Below are 10,758 nucleotides of genomic sequence, written 5' to 3' on the forward strand. Positions count from 1 at the left end.
GCTTTTTCGTCTCTCATTGCTTGCCCAGGTATCTCTACCGTGATCAAGTTGTTTTACCCCGCCTGCAACTATCAAGGTTCCATCTGCTATACTACGCTATACACCCGCGACTCTCATACTCGAATCAGTCAAATACATCATATTCAAAGGTCCGTCCTGTCGCATCCGTGGCTAGCCTGACTAAGCACAACACTCCCCCCTCTCCCCCCTCCCCTCCCCTCCCCTCCCCTCCCCGCCCCGCTGCTTATTCAAAATCTTACTCAACACAACATCTATCTACGCAGCAACGCGGCTCATTCCTCCTCCCATCTCAGCTCGTTGACAAGAAGTAAAAGATCGCCTATCTCTTCTTTCAAATCTGCCCTGAAGCAGCCACAATGGTATTTCTCCGCTCTTTATCCCGCCATCTCTCCCGCACTGTCCCCGTCCCCGTCCTCGCGGGTCGCGGTGTTGTTCCCCGCACCTCCTCCGCTGCGTTCCCTTGCAGCAATGCTCAGCTATACGGGCTGTCGTCCCCTTTGCCACCATTGACCGGAGTGAGAACACTGACCGCGAGTCCGAAACTGCAGGGTAAAGTACTCTTGGTTTTGTATGATGTAAGTTGATCCCCCCCCCCCGGGGCTTTTTTTTTTTTTTTATGTCCTTTTCTCAGTTATGTTTGCGGGCGCTTGGACATCTTGTTCACACTCCTGAGAGTCTCAGCCATTGTATCTGGAACTTGTGGAATTTCATTTCTAATATGAGTTACAGGGAGGACAACATGCGAAGGACCAGCCTGGTTTGCTCGGAACGACTGAGAACGAGCTGGGCCTGAGGAAGTGGTTGGAAGAGAAGGGCCATACCCTTGTAACCACCTCTGACAAAGAAGGTGCCAACTCTAAATTCGACCAGGAGCTTGTCGATGCTGAGGTTATCATCACTACCCCGTACGTTATAAAATGCAAAATGCAAACACCACCCAGCATCAAGCTCCAATCCCCTAGAGAAGATGGCAGTCTGGCCTTACCTCCCTTTTTTTTTTGTCCATATCCATATCCATATTCATCTAATTCGTGACTCTATCCCAGATTCCACCCAGGATATCTGACCGCAGAACGCCTGGCTAAAGCCAAGAACCTGAAACTGGCCGTCACGGCCGGTGTGGGATCCGACCACGTCGACCTGAACGCCGCCAACAAGACGAATGGCGGCATCACCGTTGCCGAAGTGACGGGCTGCAATGTCGTCTCCGTCGCCGAGCACGTCGTCATGACCATTCTCGTCCTGGTCCGCAACTTTGTCCCTTCACACGAGCAGGTTGCCAGCGGCGATTGGAACGTTGCCGCCGTGGCGAAGAACGAGTATGACCTCGAGGGAAAAGTCGTCGGCACCGTTGCCGTGGGCCGTATTGGCGAGCGTGTCCTGCGACGACTGAAGCCGTTTGACTGCAAGGAGCTGCTGTACTATGATTACCAGCCGCTGACGCCAGAGGTCGAGAAGGAGATCGGATGCCGCCGCGTGGAGAATCTGGAGGAAATGCTCGCGCAGTGTGATGTTGTCACCATCAACTGCCCCCTGCACGAGAAGACTCGCGGCTTGTTTAACAAAGACCTCATCTCGAAGATGAAGAAGAGGTATGTCTTTATCCCCCACCCCCCAAACCAAAAACAAGACGAATTAATGAACCCCCCCCCACCCCCACCCCCCAGGCTCCTGGCTCATCAACACCGCCCGCGGCGCCATCGTCGTCAAAGAAGACGTCGCCGACGCCATCAAATCCGGCCATCTGCGCGGCTACGGCGGCGACGTGTGGTTCCCGCAGCCCGCGCCCAAGGACCATCCGCTGCGCTACGTCCAGGGGCCCTGGGGCGGCGGAAACGCGATGGTGCCGCACATGTCCGGCAGCTCCATCGATGCGCAGGTGCGCTACGCGGAGGGCACGAAGGCGATTCTCGAGTCGTATTTCTCCGGCAGGCATGATTATCGGCCGGAGGATTTGATTGTGCATGCGGGGGATTATGCGACGAAGTCGTATGGGCAGAGGAAGTAAGGGGGGGTTGTGTGAGGCTGTATTTTTGAACATAACTGATATAGGGAGTGAGAAGTGAAATTTTTCTATTTTTTTTTTTTTTTTTTTTTTTTTTTTTTTTTTTTTTTTTTTTTTTTTAATGACATGATATGATATTTAAAGAAGTAGCAGAATTTCTCTCTTTCTTTTTTTTTTTTTTCTTTCTTTTTTCTTTTTCTTCTTTTTTTTTTTTTTTTTTTGCTATTCTCCTATTCTCCTCCCTTTATTTTTATTTAACAAAAGAGAGAGATCAAACTACGGACAGAGTTACTGTGTCAAACAATTTCACCGAGAGGAAGCTTATGAAGCTATAACTAGTTATAAAAAATTCACAGAGCTCAATCACCATCAGCCTTTTACTAGTAGTTAAGAAAATCATTTCATGCATATATATCAGCAGATAAAATGATTGAATTATCTCTGATGAATAAACATAAATATTGATACTTAAGTACTTACAGCTCTGTATCTAGCTAGAATCTAGATTTGACAAGAATAGAATCACTCTTGCTAACCGTTTATATGATAATTCATCAGATAAACAAGTTATGCAATCTGCAGTCCACAGTATGGAGAATATAGAGTTGAATTAGTGAAACAGCTCTCAGTATAATCTTTTCAGCAGCTCCATACCATACCACATATCATACATAAGTTACCCATACCTGCTACTCTCTCACAGTTTATCTCGGCCAAAATCTCCTCATGCTATGCTCGCAGACTTCATACCCAGTCAGCCAAGCACACTCTAAAACACCCAAGACCAAGCAAGGGCAAGACAAACTCGTATTCCGCGAAAGGAAGAGTAACTAACCAACCATTGACCTTCGAAACCGCTTACCCGCTAACAACCGTTGTTACAGCCACCCTAACCTCACCCTTCAGTTAACTTGTCACTCAATACTGCCGTCAATTGAGCTGGTCACAGTACTATGTAGTAGTCGATTGAAAAGCAAATACGCTGGCAGTGAGTCGGGTGACATAAATAGTTATTCTCTAGCGCAGAGGATCTGCAGTATCTCGTACTCTGTAGTTACTGTAGTAGCTAGTTACCTATTTTATATACGGATGATAAGGAGCAAGGCGAAGCGCTTGTCGATCACGAGACTTAATTAGTTATCCTCATAGCGTGCGTTTGAATGTCGCAGAGCGCTGGTGATTTTTATAGTTCTTTTTTATATGTTAGAGGGGATACCCCGAATTCTGGGGCTGGCTGTCCCTACTTGATATTTTTGATGACGGCATATTTTTTGGAGAAAAACTCTTACTCTTAACTTAGTTACTCACTCCTTCAATCAGCCAGTCCCAAGCATGTCTAATGATGATTTCGACACCAGATATGGCTTCTCACCAACTCCCACTTCCTTTATATATCCTTCGCCAACCAAAACCACCAGGATGTATGTACTGTACATACATACATATACCTTCCCCCCTGAAATCCCAAAATTCCCTTCCCAGAATCCTTCTAACTAACACGCAATCCACCCAGGTGCAAAGACAAATTCGGAAACCGCCACAGGTGTCCCGACAAAAGCCTCGTCGCGCCCCTCGTCGGCGTGCTCGTCGGCCTCTTAGTGCTGGTGGTGTGCGTGTTGCCCAACAATAATATCTTTACATATTTTTGTTTTTGTCTTTTCTTTTTTTTTCTTTTTCTTCTTTTTCTATGGAATGTGTCGCCTAATTTTATTCCCATTGATCTTTACCCTACAAGCATTGTCATCAGTAGTTACTCTGTAATGCTCTAGCTATTTTGCTCCATGTGGCTCTAATACTTGATGCTGTGGGCACAGTGCAAGGTAGAACCCATATCTAGGTCCCCTGCATTCTGGCGCATGGATTTAAGGAAATATTCCTTCAGGCTTCTTCCATTAAGCTGCTGCAATACAATGCATAGGTCAATATACAATGACTTCTGTAAGAGCTAGTACTATAGGTTAAAGCCCGATATACCCCAGAATTTCATAATCATGGCAATGAGGGAATTGTAGCAAAGAAAATACATGGCGAATGAAATAGTACTACTACTAATGCAATGTTCCAAGTAATGAAAGCTGGAACAAACTTGAATCAAGAAAGAAAGAAAAATTGAACTGAGAATACGTGGGCTAGGCCATCCAGTGCCAATGCTGCAAGTGACAGTTTTTCACCCTTGTTTTCTCTGTATGAGAATTAATGTGGCCTGAGTGACAGTGTTCTTCAACGCCTATGCCAAAAGGTACGTTTGTAGAAATCCGCATCTTCCATTATTTAGAGGTACGCAGCGTAGAAGATAGGCCTCCCAACTTCCCCTGCCGGCTGCGCGCTCTTTGTTGGTGTGGTCGTGGTATCCGCATGCCGCTAGGTTAAGTTACTTTGAAGTGCTCAATTAAATAGTTAGTTACCGAGCAATCCATCCTTGTTGATTTTCCAGCAAGTATCCTCCCAACCAAGATCACATTCACAAAACCAAACAAAATTAACAACATGTCTACTCATCGCCGGCAAATTTATTTCAATCCAACAGTCGAGCAAACCAGTGGAAATACACCTTCCAATAACGCGTTGAAATTCCATCAATCTCTACCCCACTATAGCCGGACCCCGCTTGTCCCTCTTAATGATCTTGCTCGGGAGCTGGGGATTACGGGAATCTATGTCAAAGATGAAAGCGATCGCTTGTGTCTTCCATCTTTCAAAATCCTAGGCGCATCATGGGGAACATTTCGCGCAATTGTGGCAAAGACTAACGTTTCCCCTGAGACTAGCCTGGCGGACCTTTCAGACACAGCTAGAGAACAATCAATTACTTTGTACGCAGCCACTGACGGGAATCATGGAAGAGCTGTTGCATTCATGGCAAAGTTGCTACGGATTCAAGCGAGGATTTACGTCCCTGCATTACTGGACGAAGCTACAAAATCGCTGATATCCAACGAAGGAGCCAAAGTGATCTCAGTTTCCGGTACTTACGACAAGGCGGTTCGACTGGCTTCGGAAGCTGCCAGTTCTGTGTCTGGTGGACTTCTCATTCAAGACACTGCTTTTGACGGTTACGAGGAAATCCCTCCGTGGATCATAGAGGGATACTATACTATGCTCCACGAAATCGATTCCCAGCTCGGGGAAAAAAATGTCAAACCAACAATGGTTGTCACCCCTGTGGGGGTCGGGTCTCTCGCAGAGGCCGTCGTTTCTCATTTCAAGTCACCAGGCCACCAGAGTACTGTAATGGTCGTTGAACCTGACACAGCGGCGTGCCTACACAAAAGCCTGAGGCTAGGGAAATGTGTTCCACTCGATACCTCGCGTACGATCATGAATGGCTTGGATTGTGGCACTGTTTCTTCGACCGCATGGCCAATCCTCCAAGCTGGTGTCGACGTTAGCGTGACCATCTCTGATTTCGAAGCACATCAAGCGGTTCGGTATTTGGAGTCACAGAATATACGAGCTGGACCCTGTGGTGCAGCTGGCATAGCTGCTCTGCGTCGCTTGGGCAGCGTCCGACCACTCGACCCGTCTACAGTTGCCGTTCTCCTATGTACTGAAGGATCACGACCCTATTCAACCCCCTTCGATGTATCCGTCGAAGACCCTATTGCTCTCTCAGAGTTGCTACATGAGATTCAATCACCCAGTCCATCTTCTTCCCAAGCTCCTGAGAGAGAAAAGGCAAAACTTGAGGACTATATTGCAGCGTGGTTGGAACATCGCGATCTAGACATTCGTCAACTCCACAATATTACCAGTTTGGGCCTGGGAAGTGATAAGCTGGCTAGCATTGCAACGTCTATGGTTTCTCTACTTCGTCCAAAAGCGTTAGACACCTTTCCACCCGCCAGTACAGATCGACAATAATCAATTCTTTCTTTTGCTGGTTATTTTTCAGTTTGTAAATAATATTTAGTATTTTTCTTTCTGTTTCAATGAGTGAAAATTGGAATTAATATTAGAGTGATGCATCTAGGCTCTGGCTTCATTGGCCCTATGGAAATATCTGAAACCGTTGAATCCTTCTGAAGGAGATAACAGCAAGGGTGGGTGTTATCGACTCGCAAAGTGTGGTCTTCCAGGCTCGAGAAGAGATACTATCTCCTGCTATTGTCAAACCTGGGTATGAGTGTACAAATGTATTGAAGCGTAGGGTCTCTCTACCTGAAAGGAGGTATTAACTTATGAAGATCAATTAATTCCATATAGAGATAAAAAGCTTTCCTCAGAGATCGTAGAAGCGCTGAGTACAAGTGAGATGCTACTGTTAAACAAAGGAAGACCTTGAACTAAATGAAAGATTGAAGAATCGTCTACCAGAACAGCGACTTTCACGATATTTTTCCACTGTGAGAGCAGAAAGGCTGCAATATTTATTTTTCCGACTAGGGCTTGGTTTGAAGCCTGGATGACTGTTATAACTACGGCATCTGAACCAGCGCTCCTAAGTTACTAAAGGGGTTGATATTGTGAAAATGGTTGGATGGCTCCGCCAGAGCAGGTAGGTAAACGTGAGTTTATGGCTCTAGGTTGCTGTCCCTTCTACAGTCAAAGCGTCAAGAACAGATTATCCGATCTTATTAGGGCTAGCTACAAACTTCCTATTTGGGTTTAGTGTAATCAACCTTAACTTCAAACCTCCAACGTTGCTCCAACAGATGCAGTTTCATCCCGCATGAATAATTGTGACGGCGACAAGCTTGAGGAGCAAGATCTTTCCCTTCTGCCCACATAGGTAATGGAGTATCCTTCCAGACGATCCCAAGGATTTAATTCTTGTTTTCACAATTCCCAATACGCCGAACATGTCTGGTTTAGACACCTCTACTCGGATCTATTTTATATCTTCTTTGGATGCATTTGGAATGATTTCTAACCCAGGATGATATCCCCAGGGGTAGCTGCGCTCTGACCTAGAACTACTCCCATGTTAGCGGGACTATTCCGAATTCTATAGATTGGTATCCAGCAAACTCGTGCTGAAACTGTGTGTGCTTGAGAAATGCCATTAATCAGGGAGCTCAAAGCCTTATGGCCTCCAGACTCACCAAAGTTTGACATGCATGCGTAATAGCGCTGGAGTGCAGGAGAGAACTTGTCATAACCTTCTGGTAGTTCGATGTTTTAACTTCTGTCCCCCATTTCTAGTTTATCCCCCTCTTACCATGATCAGGAGAGGTTGGATTCCTACGGAAGTATGTTCTTTGGCAGGTGACCAGGATCTGAAGCCACTATTGTGAGAAGGCCCTGGTAATCTCAGCCCTCAGAATCACTGAACCTATCTTCAACTAAGTTCACTGTTTTCCCCCCATCTTTTCTTGATTTTCATCCTGTCCTTCTTTATTCTTTCCACTTTGTCGCTCCTACGACTCCATAGCTGGATATCTCTTTATCGTTTATTTGGTTGCCATCTATTCTCTCCAACGGTCCCAAGCTGGCGAATCGGAACATTGGCATGCGACAGCCGGTATATTCTGGTGATCAGCAAGATGACCTTGGGAATGGTCTTAGCGATGGGTTGGGAAATCCGATGAACCAGTTCAGCAATGGAGCCAATTCTGGCGGAGAACCTGGAAGAAGCAATATTTTCGCGAATAATTTGGCTACTTTCATATTTTTGAAATTCAATATTCAGAGCCGCGCTTCTATTATCATTACGGCTTCATTCAGCGTGACAGCCTCGACTTTCGTGATACTGAGCATTATATATGGTAGCTGGCAGTTATCAAAGGGAGCCCATCGACGCCGGATCAGGTTAGGAACTCTGAACTTTGACTCTCCCCCCCCTACAGACTGATTATGCTCATGTAGAATGTTCAGGAGACGCTTCGAATTTTTACGTCACGTCCCTCCCACCAATATTATTCCATTAATGTTTTCGTTTGCGTCGATTTTACAAAGTTCGATATTGATAGGTGTTCAAAGCACGGGTCTCCAAAACGTATTTGCAGACGGATGTTTAGCTTCTTCACAAATTACTTGGACAGGTAGCTATTGTTATTCTGGAAGGTTTTGAGGCACAAAACTAATTCTTGCTTGGCAGCTGCGTGGATTATCGGCTACGTTGTATTGACATTTACTGCGAACGCAGTCTATCAAAGTTTTCGGTCCTTTCAATCTGCTGTTACTGGGCGAAGGAGTTCGTTGATTTGCTGGGTGGTCGTAACTATTATGCTTCTGTTGACATGGATACCTTCCAAAATTAGGCAGAGGGGAAATGACAGGTGCTTGGCAACTCTATTACAATGGACCACGCGCTGGTCTGATATCGGTCTAGCCTTGACAATAGGTCTGATTGTCTTGTTTATCGTGAACGGAGCCATTTTATCAGTGAAACTATGGAGGACGGCAAAGCTTGACACTCAGGATAGAATTGCCAAAAGCAGTATTGTCTATTACCTGGCTGGCACGACTATCATCTTTGTAAGTGCATCAATACACTTCCTCTCTTATAATGTGCATCTATTTGTCTAACAACAAAAAGACTTTGGTTCTTCCTTTCTGGATACAGGCTACTTTTTTGCGAGGCGTGAGCAACTTTTCGCTGTTGATGGGCTCTATAGCTTTGAATTTATTTGGCATTGTCTATGCCTTTATTTACCTCCTCTTTTGTGCAAATGGAAGGAACATAATGATCGGCCCAGTGGCCTCGACTTGGTTGAAGAAGCGTTCAAAACGCCATGATTCCACAGAACGTGCTCTAATACCAGAAATCAACCAACCTATTATTTGTGAGAACCGACGCGAATCATACCTCGAGAAAAAAGACTTTCTCGCTGGCGACGAAGATGACCTCGAAGAGCCAAGGTTTCTAAAAACGAAGAACCCTAAGCCAGCTCCATTCAACCCAATCTCGACGCCACATCCACTGGTCTTACATTCCGGAAAACCGTCGGGCTATTCTTTTTTCCCCACCAAAGCCTCCTCCCGCAACACAAGACGATTTGTTCTGAACTCTGACGATAGCCACGAAGATATTCTAGCTCCACCTCGACCATCATACGCCCGCCATCGACGCTTCTCCTCTGATGTGAGTGCAGCCACAGTGCAGATTGGCCTTCGACTAAGCAACATTGCACTACCCGCCCATATTCAAAACCACAACTCATCAACGACGAGCTTGGGTAATGTTCCCATTCAGACTGGAACACCCATTCGTTCGTCGCCCATCGAAAACCGCAGTCCTGGAGTCGCAAGATCTAAAGGCTCGCAGAAAGAGCTAGGGCCTTTAACCGGGTCTCTGACCGCACCCTCTGTAAACCAGAATAGCGGTTACCTTGCCCGAGTATCCCCGTTGAGGCAAAACCCACCTGGACTTGGAATTAGCCCTTCATTGTATTCCAGGCAGACACTTGTAACGAGAATACAGGAAGCCTCAACCAGCAAAAAAGATGTCCTTCCACCCGCACCGCTCCTGATTTTTAAGGGAGACAGCTATGCTCAGAACGAACGGCCCCCTTTAGCCCAATCCCCGTCTACATTTCCTACTCCGTCGCAGTCCACATGGCCGCGTCCTGGCCGACTATCCCTCCTACCAGACCAAACCTTCAAACAGCCTGCTCATTGGATTTAGTATGCGTTGAATGAAGCCACAATTCCACAATTGCCATTCATATATTGGCCGAATCCCAAATCTCGAACCCAAAATGAACTCTCTACCTAGAGACCCCACGGTTGAATCATTGACCCCTCAGCCGTACCCCATCAGGCACATCTAAAATAAACCTACATTACTTCACGACAATACCGCGTATCTTATTGCGGTTATCAACTCTTGCATCTACCATTTATTACTAGGCCTGCTGAGCCAGGTTCACTCTTCCTGGAGAATTCTGCCTGCTTTACTATTCCCCCTGTTGACTTTCCTTTATTAAGATGTTGTGTTTGGTTGCTCAATTCAAAAATTTTCAAGAAATGCCGGCAACAATGGCATAAGGCTATCCCACATCACCGTCATATTTTTATCATTTGTCTCTCTCTCCTTTTTTTTCTTAAGCATGCCCGCACGATTTCTTTATAACGCAGCACCCTCCGCCACCCTCCGCCACCCATTTCATAACCAACACACTTGACGAAATATACCCCCTTCCCTTACGTACAGTACCAACCTAGTCGCTTCTATTTTCATGTATTATGTATCACAGAATATATCCACTATGCGCCTCTTCATTCATGGCCCTCCCCGTCTCCAGCTAATCCCCCCCCCCAACTGTGCTCTTTTATTCCCTTTATTTATATTATTATGTACACTTCGACCCGTGAGCTCCGTTTTCTTCACCATGCTACATATCCCAACAAACATGGGAGGAAACATGAAATTGAGAAATGCAGAGAGTTGTAAGAAATTATTGTTTTTTTTCAACAATATTGCTAAAATCCATTTGTGAACTGTCCCGAAACAAAATGGAAGTGATGTACATGTACATTCACTTTCTATAATCTTTAGGACTTATTCCACACCTAGCTGTTAGAACTTGCGCCTTACACAGCTCAGCGGACAGGAGGCAACATAAAGAAACCCGGTGCAGTTCATTGTTGTACTCTAAACTCAATTCATTTTCCTGGTTACATATAGGTAACTGTAGGCTGAATACAAGTACCGTCCTATCAGGCGTCTGAACACGGACACTACACAGCGGGTGGGAAAGTGGGGAACAATAAAAACTCGAGCTATTGATACGTAGAACGAAACCATACACATCGAGGCTTTTGAAATCGCCTTATTGATATGAAACCAT

At 45.7% G+C, this 10,758-nt stretch overlaps 3 protein-coding genes across 3 annotated transcripts; all 3 read left to right on the top strand.

The window, feature by feature from the left end:
* Positions 1 to 341: 341 nt before the first annotated feature.
* On the top strand, positions 342 to 1,959 carry BDBG_07692 (formate dehydrogenase; the record flags this gene model as incomplete). Its single annotated transcript, XM_031723202.1, has 5 exons — positions 342 to 380; positions 570 to 596; positions 751 to 926; positions 1,068 to 1,613; positions 1,689 to 1,959. Exons 1-5 carry the CDS (start codon positions 378 to 380, stop codon positions 1,957 to 1,959), a joined length of 1,023 nt encoding a protein of 340 aa, XP_031580322.1. The 5' UTR covers positions 342 to 377.
* Positions 1,960 to 4,129: 2,170 nt separating this feature from the next.
* Positions 4,130 to 6,252, top strand: BDBG_07693 (diaminopropionate ammonia-lyase). The gene is made up of 2 exons (XM_031723203.1): positions 4,130 to 4,265; positions 4,424 to 6,252. Exon 2 carries the CDS (start codon positions 4,514 to 4,516, stop codon positions 5,885 to 5,887), a length of 1,374 nt encoding a protein of 457 aa, XP_031580323.1. The 5' UTR covers positions 4,130 to 4,265; positions 4,424 to 4,513; the 3' UTR covers positions 5,888 to 6,252.
* A 431-nt stretch (positions 6,253 to 6,683) lies between these two features.
* BDBG_07694 (uncharacterized protein) lies at positions 6,684 to 10,724 on the top strand. The gene is made up of 4 exons (XM_031723204.1): positions 6,684 to 7,774; positions 7,841 to 8,007; positions 8,064 to 8,443; positions 8,505 to 10,724. The coding sequence occupies exons 1-4, from the start codon at positions 7,476 to 7,478 to the stop codon at positions 9,591 to 9,593; spliced, it is 1,935 nt and encodes a 644-aa protein (XP_031580324.1). The 5' UTR covers positions 6,684 to 7,475; the 3' UTR covers positions 9,594 to 10,724.
* Positions 10,725 to 10,758: the final 34 nt, after the last annotated feature.

This window comes from Blastomyces gilchristii (genome assembly GCF_000003855.2).
Source record: "Blastomyces gilchristii SLH14081 genomic scaffold supercont1.20, whole genome shotgun sequence".
NCBI lineage: Eukaryota > Fungi > Ascomycota > Eurotiomycetes > Onygenales > Ajellomycetaceae > Blastomyces > Blastomyces gilchristii.

What these genes read in the sequence shown, in the direction of transcription:
- BDBG_07694 (XM_031723204.1), top strand. Translation starts at nt 7,476, where the DNA reads ATGCGACAGCCGGTATATTCTGGTGATCAGCAAGATGACCTTGGGAAT. An exon ending in TTCACAAATTACTTGGACAG is followed by an intron (nt 8,008 to 8,063) that starts GTAGCTATTGTT and finishes CTTGCTTGGCAG; the next exon opens with CTGCGTGGATTATCGGCTAC. An exon ending in CTGGCACGACTATCATCTTT is followed by an intron (nt 8,444 to 8,504) that starts GTAAGTGCATCA and finishes AACAACAAAAAG; the next exon opens with ACTTTGGTTCTTCCTTTCTG.
- BDBG_07693 (XM_031723203.1), top strand. Translation starts at nt 4,514, where the DNA reads ATGTCTACTCATCGCCGGCAAATTTATTTCAATCCAACAGTCGAGCAA.